This window comes from Tachyglossus aculeatus, chromosome 2 (genome assembly GCF_015852505.1).
Source record: "Tachyglossus aculeatus isolate mTacAcu1 chromosome 2, mTacAcu1.pri, whole genome shotgun sequence".
In the NCBI taxonomy this organism is placed as follows: domain Eukaryota; kingdom Metazoa; phylum Chordata; class Mammalia; order Monotremata; family Tachyglossidae; genus Tachyglossus; species Tachyglossus aculeatus.
The window spans coordinates 100,236,038-100,250,890 of NC_052067.1; the positions used below are offsets into that span (position 1 = coordinate 100,236,038).

A 14,853-nucleotide genomic window follows, 5' to 3' on the forward strand; every position below is an offset into this window, starting at 1 on the left:
GATCTTTGAGACCCATGTGGGCCAGGGACAGTGTCCAAACCAATTTGCTTGTATCCACCCCAGCGTTTAGTACAGTGTCTGGCACATAGTAAACACTTAACAAATACCACAATTACTATTTTTGGAACAGAGCTGGCCAGTTCTTTCATTCATTCATTCATTCAATCGTATTTATTGAGTGCTTACTGTGTGCAGAGCACTGTATTAAGCGCTTGGAAAGTACAATTCAGCAGCAAATAGAGACAATAATAATAATAATGGCATTTATCAAGTACTTACTATGTGAAAAACACTGTTCTAAGCGCTGGGGAGGTTACAAGGTGATCAGGTTGTCCCACGGGGGGCTCACAATCTTAATCCCCATTTTACAGATGAGGTAACTGAGGCCCAGAGAAGTTAAGTGACTTGCTCAAAGTCACACAGCTGACAATTGGCAGAGCAGGGATTCAAACCCATGACCTCTGCCTCCAAAACCCGGGCTCCTTCCACTGAGCCACATGCCCACAGTGGGCTCACAGTCTGCAGGTCAACTACCTGGGGTCCACATCTTTGGACATGACATCAGAGGGCTCTGAACTCTTAACTGTCATTGCCATGGCCACCCTCCATGCCCCTCAGTATTATTCCATTGTCCATTGGCAAGGGATGGATTTCAGGCTGAACCATAATAATAATTGTAGTAGTTGTTAAACTCTTACTGTGTGCTCAGCACAGTACACTGCTGTCCACTGTACACTGCTGAGAAGCAGCGTGGCTCAGTGGAAAGAGCATGAACTTTGGAGTCAGAGGTCATGGGTTCAAATCCCAGCTCTGCCACTTGTCAACCGGGTGACTTTGGGCAAGTCACTTAACTTCTCTGTGCCTCAGTTCCCTCATCTGTAAAATGCAGATGAAGACTGTGAGGCCCACGTGGGACATCCTGATTACCTTGTATCCCCCAGTGCTTAGAACAGTGCTTTGCACATAGTAAACCTTAATAAATGCCATTATTATTATTATTCTTACTGAGCTCTGGGTTAAATACAAGATTATCAGGTCCCTCATGGGGCTCACAGTCTAAATAGGAGAGAGAATAATAATAATAATAATAATTGTGGTATTTATTAAGCTCTCACTTTGAACCAGGCACAGTTCTAAGCCCTGGGGTGGATACAAGCAAATTGGTTTGGACACAGTTCTTGGCTCAAAGTCTTAATCCCCATTTTACAGTTAAGGTAATTTGGGCACAGAGAAGTGAGGTGACTTACCCAAGGTCACACAGCAGACAAGTGGCAGAGCCAGGATTAGAACCCAGGTCCTCCTGACTACCAGGCCCGTCTTTCTATTAGGCCATGCTGCCTCGTTATAGGTATTGGATGTCCATTTTAAAGATGAGGTCACTGAGGCCCAGAGAAGTGAAGTGACTTGCCCAAGGTCACACAGAAGACAAGTGGCTGAGCTGGGATTAGAACCCAGGTCCTGTGACTCCCAGAGCCGTGCTCTTCCTACTAGGCCACACTCTTTCTCATGCAGTCATTGTGACAGTGAGTCTCCTGCATGCAAGGTCATGCTTCTCTAGAGGGCTCCCATTCATTCAATCATATTTATTGAGCACTTACTGTGTGCAGAACACTGTACTAAGCGCTTGGGAAGTACAAGTTGGAGATCCCATCCATCTGGATCCGCAGCACATGTTTGCCCGGGCTTTGCTTGTCCACCAGGTCTTGGCTGGAGGGCAGCAGAAGACGGTTTTGGTTTGATCAGGAGGATTTTTTTAGTAGGGTCACTTATCTCCAGGGCTTTTTGGTTGTAGTTTGATGTGCCAGCAGTGGTGAGGGGCTTTAGCGATCCAGTTCATGTTAGAAAAGTCTCCGTCACAAGAGCAGGCGTCACTTGAGGTGATGTGAGGATTTCAACCCCTAGGCTTGGGCAGTTTCATGGATGAGCTGTCTGCGCTTAGTACAGTGCTCTGCATGCAGTAAGTGCTCAATACATACAACTGAATGAATGAAAGTCAGGGATGGAGAGTGGTGAGTTTGGAAGTCGGTGATGGAGAGTGGTGAGTTTGGAAGTCAGGGCTGGAGAGTGGTGAGTTTGGGGTGTTAGACGGTCCATCCCAGACCATGAGGGTCGGGGTCCAGGAGGATGACCAGTACAGCTGTCCTCCAAGCATCTTGTGGTCCCCTGGTGGAGACAGAAGCCTGGCTGGTTGAGCTGGGGGACTGGCCCAATCAATCAATGATATTTACTGAGTGCTTACTCCATGCTGAACACTGCGCTGAGCTCAGTGGCTAGTGTATCTCTTCATTATTATTCTTGATATCATCATCATCATCATCATCCCGGGGGATGGGCTTGTGGTGAAGTCAGTGCCTACTGCTGCCAGTTGGGTCAAAATTACCATTCATGATTGATGCTAGCATGTCAGTTAATCAGTCGATCATATTTATTGAGCACTTACTGTGTGCAGAGCACTGTACTAAGCATTTGGTAGAGTACAATAGAACAATGTAAGAGTGTGCTTTCCTGGCCACGAGACCCCCACGGAGGCCATTGAGTGGCAGCCTCATGGGGAGCGACATGAGGAAGCTTGCCAAGGGCAATGGGTTTCCTTCTCCTCACGGGGATCTCATTTTCCCCTGCCACAGAAAAAGATCCCAGCCCCTTTCGACCTGTCGTATATGACCTCGGACCAATGGGAGATAGACCACAGCTCTCTGCAGCTCCTGAAACACCTCGGCTCGGGCCAGTTTGGGGAAGTGTGGGAAGGCCTGTGGAACAATACCACCTCTGTGGCGGTGAAGATGCTCAAACCAGGTGAGATTCAGGGCTGAGGAGAAATCCGGCTGGAAGCGGGGGGAGGGAGAGAGGAAAGGAAGGAAGGCAGACTGAGAGCCAGACAGGGAAGTGACTCGATCCAAGCTGAATCCTCACAAATTCCTAACACCAAGGGGCCGTTCCAGAAAACACCAACAAAGCCTTCCTGGGAGTGAAAGGTTAAGATACGGCTCCGTTCCAAACTCCGTGGATCCCTGAGCTTCCTGGGACCAAACCAAATCTTGATTCAGTGGGCGAGGGTACCTGTATGTGTGTGTGTGTGTGTGTGTGTGTGTGCACGTGTGTGTGACTATGTGCCTGTCTGTGCATGCCTGTTCATGGATATAAGCATGTGTGACTATGGAGGTTATAGCTGTGTGTTTCTATAACTGTTGATTCCTGTAGGTTGGGTACTTTGTGTCTCTGGGTATAGGGGCAATTGTGTGTGTCCTCTTTGGGTGTCAAGCCTGTCAGTATGTTGGTGGGTTTATATATGAGTGTGGGAATGTGTGGGTGCTTTTGTGTGTGTCTTTTTGGGGGGTCATGCCCGTCAGTGCGTTGGTGAGTTTATATTTGACTGTGTGAATGCGTCGGTGCTTGTGTGGGGGTGTATGTGTGTGCACGTGCACACATGTGCATGTCTATGTGTACACTCAGGAAGACGTGTGGGAGATTTGAAGCCCAACTTGGATCTGGGACAGCGGGGGAGGGATGGGTAGGCTCAGAGAGGCCGAGGGGAGGAAGGGTGGGGATTTGACCCATTACTCCTCTCCCTCCTGTAGGCTGGCACAGTTCTCTGTCTCCCTCCTTTGTCCCCCACCTGCCTTCTGCTCTGCCCACTCATTTCCTCAGCATCTGACCCTCTGCTCCTTCCTGCTTTCCTTCATCCGGTGCCGCTGGTCAGGGCAGCCCTGCACTCAGGTGGCCACAGAGAGTCAGACGGGCCAGTATGTCCTTAGTAATCCCAGAAGCTGCACCTTTTCTCTTTGCCCCAGGCTCCATGAACCCCACGGACTTCTTGAGGGAGGCCCAGATCTTGAAGAACCTCAGACACCCCAATGTCATCCAGCTGTATGCCGTCTGCACCCTGGAGGACCCGATTTACATCATCACCGAGCTCATGAGGCACGGAAGCCTGCAGGAATACCTCCAGAGTAAGCTAAGGCGGAAAACGTGGCGGAGAAGGGGCTGGTCCCTGACAGAGCAGCGATGCCCATTTCACAGGCCCGTGAGTTGGGTGCAGGGCCGGATTCCAGGAACAGGGGTGCATGGACACTCCACAGGGGTGAGAGGAGGAGGCCCGTTGTGGGGGGAAAGACCAACTTCTCCGGGTTAAACATCAAAACGCTCCTGCAGGTCTAGTATGTTGGATGTAATTTAGGAGATCCTAGAATTCCCTTTGAGGGCCGCTCTGGGCTTCCCTAGGCCTTGGATCGGCCTTGGCTCCTGCCCTGCTAGGGGGAAAGAGCTTAGGATAGGGAGAAGAGAGAATTTGCCCACTTCATGCTGCTCCTGGAGTTTCCAGAACCTGATGGAAATTTCTCACCGGAAAAAGAACCGCTGTTCTGAGCTTTGCTGGGTGGCCTGAAATGCACTAATATTCAGGAGAGAAATGGTTGATTGAGGCGTGGTGTCTGGAGGCCCCGTCTCCAGGTCTGGAGGGAGAGGGGGGTGGAGTCACAAGTGTCATTTGACACAGGGCGCTTCCTTCTCGGTTTGGGCTGGGTACCTGGGGCGGTCCATTCGTTCATTCAATCATATTTTTTGAGCACTTACTGTGTGCAGAGCAATGTACTAAGCACTTGGAAAGTACAATCAGCAATAGAGAGAGACAATTCCTGCCCACAGAAGGCTTACAGTCTAGAAGGGGGAAGACAGACATCAAAACAAGTAAACGGGCATCAGTAGCATCAATATAAATAAATAGAATTATAGATATATACACATCAAAACCAGTAAACGGGCATTAATGTAAATAAATAGAATTATAAATATATACACATGAAAACAAGTAAACGGGCATTAATGTAAATAAATAGAATTAAAGATATATACACCTGAAAACAAGTAAATGGGCATTAATGTAAATAAATAGAATTATAGATATGTACATATATACACAAGTGCTGTGGGGAGGGGAGGGGAGGTAGAGCTACCCGACAGCATTTCTGGGACTTGTGGTCCTGGAAAATTTTGGTCCAAAGAATCCCTCTTCCTACTTTTCTTGGTTTGGTGGGGCTGTCTACTCACGCAGAATCCCCCAGGGCCAGGCAGGGTGGGCTTTCAGGGAGGCAAATGACTCTTTTCTCGGCCAGATGATGGGGGCTGCAGCATCCTTCTAACTCAGCAGTTAGACATGGCGATCCAAGTGGCTGCGGGCATGACGTATCTAGAGTCTCAGAACTACATCCACCGAGACCTGGCGGCCCGCAACGTACTCGTGGGCGACCACAGCACGTACAAGGTGGCGGACTTCGGACTCAGCCGAGTGTTCAAGGTGGCGACCTTGGAGGGGAATGGGGTGGGGAGAAGGGGCGGGGTAGAAAACTCTGCCCCTCAGAACTCAAAGATAAGATGATTTCATTCCTTGAAGCAGTGTGGCCTAAGTGGAAGGAGCGCAAACCAGACAGTCAGAGGATATGAGTTCTAATCCCACTCTGCCACGTGTCTGCTGAAGGACCCTGGGCAAGTCACTTCACTTCTCTGTGTCTCAGTTCCCTCATCTGCAAAATGATTATGATGATGACTGCGGCATTTATTAAGTGCTTACTAAGCACTGGGGTAGATACAAGATCATCAGGTCCCAGTGCTTAGTACAGTGCCAAGAGCTTAATACAGTGCTCTGCACACAGTAAGCGCTCAATAAATATGATTGAATGAAATGGGGCACACATTGTAAGCGGGAGGGAGAACAGGGATTGAATCCCCATCTTGCAGTTAAGGAAACTGAGGCATAGAGAAGTGAAATGACTTGCCCAAGGTCACACAGCAGACAAGTGCAGGGCCTGAAATCAGTCCCAGGTCCTGACTCCCAGCTTCTGGCTCTTTCCACTTCTCTAATGGGGATACGTTCTCCCTCCTACTTTGACTGTGAGCCCCATGTGGGAGAGGGATAGTTCTGACCAGATTAACTTGTATCTACCCCAGCACTTAGTACAATGCTTGGCACTTAGTAAACAGTAAACCTCACAATCAAAGGTGGAGGGAGAACAGGTATAAAATCCCCATTTTACAGATAAAGAAAGAGAGGCTTAGAGAAATGAAGTGACTTACCCAAGGTTATACAGTAGACAAGTGGCAGAGCCAGGATTATAACCAAGGGTGTCTGACTCACAAGCCTGTGCTCATTCCACTAGGCCAACCAATCAATCAATCATATTAATTGAGCACTTACTGTGTGCAGAACACTATACTAAGCACTTGGGAGAGTACACTATAACAGACACATTCCCTGCCCACAGCATCACACACACATATCAATGAATGATAGGAGGGGCAATGTGGTTTAGCAGAAAGAGATGGGGCTGGGAGTCAGGAGACCTGAGTTCTGTCCAAGCTCTGACACTGGCTCTGTCTGTGACCCTGAACCATTCATTCATTCATTCAATCGTATTTATTGAGCGCTTACTGTGTGCAGAGCACTGTACTAAGCGCTTGGGAAGTACAAGTTGGCAACATATAGAGATGGTCCCTACCCAACAACGGGCTCACAGTCTAGAAGGGGGAGACAGACAACAAAACAAAACATGTAGACAAGTCACTTTACCCCTCTGGACTCCATTTTCCTCATCTGTACAAAGCAGCGATAATAGTACTTGCCTCTCCCCACCACTCAGAGATGTTGTGAAGACAAACCAAAATCAGTAATGTGGAAGTTTTATGGAAATACACAAGTGTACTGCAAATTCAAGGTGTTCTTGGTATTATTAACTCCACATTCATCTATAAAATCATTATCACAAATCTGAGTTCTGGCCAAATTCAGGGCCCTGTCTTAAACCTCAGGAGGGTAAGAGGGTATGATAATAATAATAATAATAATAATAATTATGGTGTTTATTAAGAGCTTACTATGTGCCAGGCACCGTTTTAAGTGCTGGGGTAGATACAAGATAATTGGGTTGTAAACAATCTCTGTACCACATGGAGCTCACAGTCTTAATCCCCATTTTACAGATGAGGCAAAGAGAAATTGTGATTCACCCAAAGTCACACAGCAGATAAGTGGTGGAGGTGGGATTAGAACCTATGAACTTCTGACTTCCAGGCCCTTGGTCTATCCACTAGGCCATTCTAATAGTTATAATAATAATAATGATGGTGATAATAATGTTAATACTACTATTACTGCAGTTAAAAGCTTATTATGTCCCAAGGACTAAGCTCTGGGATAGAAAAAAGATAATCAGGTGGAACAGTCCTTGTCCCACATGGGACTCAGTCTATCTAGGAGTGAGTGAGATTTAATCTCTATTTTACAGATGAGGGAACTGAGACACAGAGAAAATATACAAAATAACAATAACGGTGGCATTTGTTAAGTGCTTATTATGTGTCAAGCACTGTTCTAAGTGCCTGGGCTAGATACAAGGTTATCAGGTTGGACACAGTCCCTGTCCCACGTGGGGCTCACAGTCTTAATCCCCATTGTACAGATGATGGAACTGAGGCGCAGAGAAGTAAAGTGACTTCCCCAAGGTCACACAGTAGACCCATGCTCTTTCCACCAGGCAGCACTGCTTCTCAGAGGCTGCTATCCAGCCTCTTCCCTTTGTGCCATCTGGAAATACTGCCCGTGGACTGGCCGGTGATCAGAGGTGGTGGTGTCAGCTGAAAGAATGGTCCTGTTGGGCTCTTGGCCTGAGTCCCCTGGGTGGATTACCCCCCGTGCTGGGGCTGTTGAAGTGGGCCTGTTGACAGGCCCATTCTCCACAGCCCCGACCCCCCCCACTCTTCCTTGGCATAGATTGAGTTGCCTGGCTCTGACAGGTGCCCCTGGTGAGTGACTCTGACCCATGGCTCCACGTTAAATGTTTGTCCTTACTTCCCTACAAATCCATGGCCTTCCTGTTACATCAGTTCATTAGAACCCTAGAGAGCCAATTCATTCAGGAAAGCTACTAGCCTGCTTCTCAGGCCTGCAATATCAGGGCCAGATGCAGCTCTTGCTGACCAACCTCTGTTCCTCAGGGGCAGCTTTGAAATGAGCTTGGCCCAGGGATTCCAGGCCAGCGGCAAGTGTGTAGGCTAATTATCAATCAATTGATGGTATTTATTGAGCATTTACGTTGTGTAGAACACTATACTCCGTGCTTGGGAGAGTACAATGTAGTAAAGCTGGTAGACACGTTCCCTTCCCATAGTGAGCTTACACGCAATAATAATAATAATAATAATAAGAAGAAGAAGAATGGAATTTGCTAAGCATTTACTATGTGCAAAGCACTGTTCTAAACTTGGGGAGGATACAAGGTGGCCAGGTTGTCCCACGTGGGGCTCACAGTCCTCATCCCCATTTTAAAGATGAGGTAACTGAGGCACAGAGAAGCAAGAAGTGACTTGCCCAAGGTCACACAGCTGACAATTGGCGGAGCCGGGATTTGAACCCATGACCTCTGACTCCCAAGCCTGTGCTCTTTCCATTGAACCATGCTGCTATAGTCTGGGATAAGTGCTGTTCACCCTAGAGAGCCTCCTACTTGGATTTCTGACCAGCCCCCAAGACCTCATGTACCCTGTGCTAAAAGCAAGACTCTGGGGATAGGACAGCAGTCTGCCACTGCCCTGATGTGTGACTCTGGGCCTCAGTTCCCTCATCTGGAAAATGGGAAGGACATTCCCTGCCTCCAGGGGATATCATAAGGAAAATCAGGGATAATAATGACAATAATAATAAAAAAGATAATTGTGGTATTTAAGTGCTCATTATGTGCCAAGCCCTGTAATAAGGGCTGTCATTGATGCTGGATCATCAGGTCCTATGTGGGGCTCACAGACTAAGTAGGAAGGAAAAGGTGTGAAGGCACTTTGTGAAAATAAAAATTCTGTCCACATTTGAGGTATTATTATCTCTAAAGTCAGGGCTTAAGCAAGGACGAGACAAACAAGGAGGAGGCGGATGGAAGAGTGATGATGTCATGAGGTGTGGTTTTTGTCTTCGGTCTAGCCAGTGGAGTGTGACAAGGGGGACCCCGAGAGCGAAGGGGGCATCTACGAAGAGGCTCAGGGCATGAAGCTGCCCGTGAAGTGGATGGCCCCTGAAGCCATCCATGCCAAAAAGTTCAGCATCAAGTCTGACGTGTGGTCATTTGGGATCCTGCTCTATGAAATCATGACCTATGGGAAGACACCCTACACCGGTGAGTGGCTGACGGGTCCTGCACTCTGGTCTGCAGGGGCATCAGAGCTTGAGGGGGGTTGGTGGGGAGCCAGAGATGGGAGGGTGGGGGGTCCTGCTGGTGGGGCAGGGCAGGTCAGGAAGGAACCAGGATGCTGAAGTCCGCACCTCTCTTGCACTTGGGCCTGTGAGAACCAATAGTCTCCTGTCCGCCACGGGGGTCCGGGAGCCCTGGCACAGGCTGGACTGAGTCCTGCGATGTCAGACCACGGCTCATGCCTGCCCTGCTGGGCTGATGCTTCCTGGGGCCGATGTTGCCTTGGGTTTTGGGAGGATCAGAGTGTGCCTTGGCCTCTCTGCTCCCTCACAGGCTAGCCTACGCTGGGCAGTAAAGGCTGGGACCCGCAGCAGAAGGCTTGGGGCTGAGCCTTCTCTAAGTGACCCCAGTAATTCAGCCCCGTGAAGCCTCTCTGATCCCAATGCCCAGATGGCATTTCAGTATGGCCACAAGGAGACAAGCAGACAACTCAAGCCAAAGTGTAATCTTTGGGCCTGGATTCTCCCGGCCGTTGGCGGAGTAGCCCTGGCCTCAGGCTGGTATTTGGCTTGGCTTTGCTTGGGAGGTGGAGGTTAGGGGTTGGTGGCTGGAGCCAGTAGGTCTTGGTGGGGGTGGCGCCGGAGGGCCGGCTGGGAGAAGCCAAGGCCAGAGTGAAGCCTGTGTGGCAGGTGGCCGGCCCTCATGTCAGCTGTATTTTCCATCTGTCCAGGGATGAATGGTGCGATGGTTATCCAGAAGTTGAATCAAGGATTTCGCCTTCCACTGCCCCCAAACTGCCCCCTGCCCCTTTACGACATCATGGTCAGGTGCTGGGCAAGTGACCCGAAGGAGCGGCCTGGCTTCGGCGAGCTGTACGATCTCCTGGAAGACTTGTCTTTCGGCCAGTAGGCTCCCAGACCCGAGCCTGCCCGGACTGAAGTGGGAGTCTGGGGTTTGACCTCCCTCTGGATAAGCAGTGTGCGCGGCAGCCTGAAGTCTGCAAATTAGGGACCCCCTTTGGCGGGTGAGGCTTTGAGGGCTGAGGGTGGGATGTGGAGGGCATTGATGTCCTGAAAATCCAACTGTGGGAGAATCAAAGGAGCAGTGGGCATTCTGGGATGAGCACAATGCTGCCAGGCAGGGCCATTCATTCATTCACACATTCAATCGTATTTATTGACCGTTCATTGGGTGCAAAGCACTGTACTAAACACCTGGGAGAGTACAATACAAGACACATTCCCTGCCCACAGTGAGCTCAATCACTGTGCTGCTGCCTTTCAAGCCCCCATCCCCTCCCCCCTGCTCTCTCCCAGGCTGACAAATCCCTCTCTGTCCTGGAGAGAGCTTTGCACCCGTATTTATTGTTGATGTAGTGATCAAAAGAATCAGCCCGGCAGAGAAGATTTTTGCCTAGGAACTGCTGTTCCCTTTTTCTGTTTACTGATTCAAGTTTACTGATTATTCCCAGCCCATCTCCACCGGGCCATGAAGGATTTGCTTGCGTTTGCAGCACAGCAGGACCTGCGCTCTGAGGATTGGCCTTTTTTTTTCCTTCTCTTTTGAAAAATCCTAGAATAACTATGACCGTGAAGTCCTATTAGTCCCCTTGATTGTTCTGGGAGTGATTGCACATATTTTTGCTATGCAGAAAATGAAGCCGATGTTGAAGAAAATAATTAAAAACTCTCTCTTTTTGTAGAGAGGAAATAGTGAAACTTTTGTGTCCCTTCAGTATGTGTCTTTTCCCTCAGAGTTTTTATTTCTTAATAGTGTGGTTCAGATGGCAGTGCTGAGGAGCTGGAGTCCAGTGGCCAGATCCAAGGTCAGAATAGGCCCCCACACAGTGGTTTAGTGGAAAGAGCCCGGTCTTGGGAGTCAAAGGTCATGGGTTCGAATTCCGGCTCCACCACTTGTCTGATGTGTGACCTTGGGCAAGTCACTTAACTTCTCTGTGCCTCAGTTCCCTCATATGTAAAATGGGGATTAAGACTGAGCCCCCATGTGGGACAACCCGATTACCTCGTAACTACCCCAGCGCTTAGAACAGTGTTTGGCACATAGTAAGTGCTTAACAAATACCACCATCATCATCATTCGGAAGAAATGGCAGTGGTGAAGGAGAGGAAACTGAGGATTGTCAGCGCAGGAAAGAACAAGCCATGGCTGCTTTGCAGGAAGCACTGGACTGTTTAGACCCACCGTTCCTCAGAGGGATTACTGAAAAATGCTTGGGCTGGGAGTGTGTGTGTGTGTGTGTGTGTGTGTGTGTGTGTGTGTGTGTGTGTGTGTGTGTGTGTGTGTGTGTGGTGTGCGTGTGTTTGTGTGTGTGTGTGCACATGCATGCCTGAGGTATGTTTTAGCCCTCAAAGATGTTATCTGATGCTGAAAAGCCACGTGGAGAAGGTTCTGAAAAGTGGCTTCCCTTGTGGTGAGGGTGGGGGGGGCACAGCAGGGCTTCAACGAGGAGGTGCTCAGAAATTGTGATTATGGCTTTATTGTCGACCGCTCAAGGACGGGTGCCACATCATGACCCGATGGTTCATCACTCTCGGGGACTGTGTTAACCAAAGAGAGTCACACTGGCCACTAGTCATTCATTCATTCAATCATATTTATTGAGCACTTACCGTGCACAAAGCACTGTTCTAAGCACTTGGGAGAATACATGTATATCCTCCCTCTGGTCGTTTCTTCTTCTATTGGCCCTCTTCTCCAGCTGTGATCTTCCATGATTGGTTGGATGGGTGTGCTGGGGTTCATTCCTGTCTGTGAGTTTCAGCCAGGGTTTGCTCTGGATTCCTACTTCCATGCCCTCTGTGGTGACTTCTTCTGTTGGTCAATATTCCACAAACCTAGGTTTTCATCTTACACCTGGTCTTCCGCCTTGCATTCTTATCGACATTCCTGGCACTCCTCCTTATATCCTTAAGTAAACCTGACTTTTGGCCTTATATACTTTGTTATTGCCTTCCCCTAAAGTATACATGTTTGTGTATGCCTGAAATACATAGTTTGAATATATAGCGTGTGTATCCTGGCTCTGCCAATTGTCAGCTGTGTGACTTTGGGCAAGTCACTTCACTTCTCTGTGCCTCAGTTACCTCATCTGTCAAATGGGGATAAAGACTGTGAGCCCGCATGGGACAACTTGATCACCTTGTATTCTCCCCAGCGCTTAGAACAGGGCTTTGCACATAGTAAGTGCTTAATAACTGCCATTATAATTATTATTATTAACTGTGTGTATTCAGTTGAGCATTCTTGGGTGTTGTGTATGTACCTAGGTTCTAATCCTGGCTCCATCACACATCTGCTATGTGACCTTGGGTAAGTCACTTAACTTCTCTGGGCCTCAGTTGCCTGAACTGTACAATGGGGATTAAGAGTGTGAGCCTCATGTGGGACAGGGACTGTGTCCAACTGATTAACTTGTACCTTCTCCAGTGCTTAGAACAATGCTTGGCACAGTAATTCATTCATTCAATTATATTTAGCGCTTAGAACAGTGCTTTGCACATAGTAAATGCTTAACAAATACCAACATTATTAATTATATTTATTGAGCACTTACTGTGTGCAGAGCACTGTACTAAGCTCTTGGAAAGTCCAATTCAGCAATAAAGAGAGACAATCCCTGCCCACACTGGGCTTATAGAAAATACTAAACAAATACCATTGTTATTATTACTATTTCATTATTATATTTGTAACATAGTTTTGTGACAGAAATTGCCTGTGTGTGCATGGTGTGTGTAAGTTTATGCAGGAGTGTTTGAATGAGTGTGTATATGTTCATTTGTTTTCATGTGTACATGAACGTTTGTGCCTGTGTGTGCGCGCATGCAGGTGCTGTGTGTAGATTTAGGAGACACAGATTGACGTTGACTCGGAGGACCAGAAAGAGAAGTGCGTCATTGAGGTAAAAATGGTAAAGCACAGCACCATGGGTGTGTCTGGACCCCCAACGGGTCTTGGATGAACCACAGTGTCCTGTCCAGTGTCTGATCCCCCTGGTTTGGGAGGATTCATTCCATCCGCAAACATCTCCCCCTCCTTCCTCTATCGCTACTGTGGCAAGAGAGAGAGACAGAGACAGAGACAGAGTGTGTATACAAGTCAGAGTCCAACAGGGTAGGATGGTTGTGAAATACAATTGAATGAATGAATGAATGAAATGGACCTTTCCCATTGACCAGCCTCCACTTATCCCAGTTCCTCCCTTGGCCCTAAAGGGGGCAGAAGGATAATGTCTGTTCCGAGAAACCCCCCTCATCAAAGCAAGATAATAATAATAACAATAATGATGGCATTTGTTAAGTGCTTACTATGTGCAAAGCACTGTTCTAAACACTGGGGAGGTTACAAGGTGATCAGGTTGTCCCACAGGGGGCTCACAGTTTTAATCCTCATTTTACAGATGAGGTAACTGAGGTACAGAGAAGTGAAGTGACTTTCCCAAAGTCACACAGCTGACAGTTGGCGGAGCCAGGATTTGAACCCATGACCTCTGACTCCAAAGCCGTGCTCTTTCCCCTGAGCCACGCTGCTTCTCTAAGATAGTCAAGGGGTCCCTTGGGTGGGAATGTGTACCAATCAATAGATCAGTCAATCAATGGTATTTCAAGAGCACCTACAGTGTGTCAGAGCACTTTGTTTCAGGAGGATATTCTCATTTTTTTGTGTGTGGTATTTGTTAAGTGCCCATTATGTGCCAGGAACTGTACTGAGCTAAACTCTGGGGAGATACAAAGTGCTCAGGTTGGACACCTTCCATCTCGCATGGGGCTCACAGTCTTAATCCACATTTTACAGATGAGGTAACTGAGGCCCAGAGAAGGGAAGGAACTTGCCCGAATTCACACAGCATTCATTCATTCAATCGTATTTATTGAGTGCTTCCTGTGTGCAGAGCACTGTACTAAGCGCATGGGAAGTACAAGTTGGCAACATATAGAGACGGTCCCTACCCAACAGTGGGCTCACAGTCTAGAAGGGGGAGACAAACAATAAAACAAAACATATTAACAGAATAAAATAAATAGAATAAATATGTACAAGTAAAATAAATAGAGTAAATAAATAGTCAAATAGCAGAGCTGGAATTCGAACCCAGGTCCTCTGACTCCCAGGTTCATGCTAAATCCAGTAGACCACACTGCTTAATAATACCCAGGGACGCACTCAAATCCGTTCCCCCCAATCATCCACTCTTTGGCCCAATGGTATTAGTTAGATTGTCAGCTCCTTGAAATCAGAGACTGTGTCTCTTAGTGGGTGCTCCCAACTAGCCAGTACGGTGCCTTAGTCCCAGTAGCTGCCTGTTATAGGTCTGTGCACATGGTAGGCATCCAGTGCAGAATGCTTTGCACACAGTAGGCACACATTAAATACTGATGATGCTGATAATTACGATAATGACGATGATACCGATGATACTGATGGTACTAATTTTACTGTTGCCAATGCCTATGGCTACTCTCCCAAGTGCTTAGTACAGTACTCTGCACACAATAAGTGCTCAATAAATACAACTGATTGATGATGTTGATACTGTTGGTAATAATAACGGTGACTGATGACGACGACAATGATGATGCTGACACTGATGATAATGCTGATTGATGATGACAGTGATAATGCTGACGCTGATAATGATTGATGATGATGACAACGGTGATGC

At 47.8% G+C, this 14,853-nt stretch overlaps 1 protein-coding gene across 1 annotated transcript in view; it reads left to right on the forward strand.

Moving 5' to 3' along the window:
- Positions 1-10,651, forward strand: part of FRK (fyn related Src family tyrosine kinase) — a 48,067-nt gene extending 37,416 nt beyond the window's left edge. The window contains exons 4-8 of the mRNA XM_038762770.1: positions 2,628-2,796; positions 3,792-3,950; positions 5,112-5,293; positions 8,963-9,155; positions 9,901-10,651. Of these exons, the coding sequence (XP_038618698.1) occupies positions 2,628-2,796; positions 3,792-3,950; positions 5,112-5,293; positions 8,963-9,155; positions 9,901-10,079 (882 nt within the window). The 3' untranslated portion in view covers positions 10,080-10,651. The remainder of the gene's footprint in view (positions 1-2,627; positions 2,797-3,791; positions 3,951-5,111; positions 5,294-8,962; positions 9,156-9,900) is intronic.
- Positions 10,652-14,853: the final 4,202 nt, after the last annotated feature.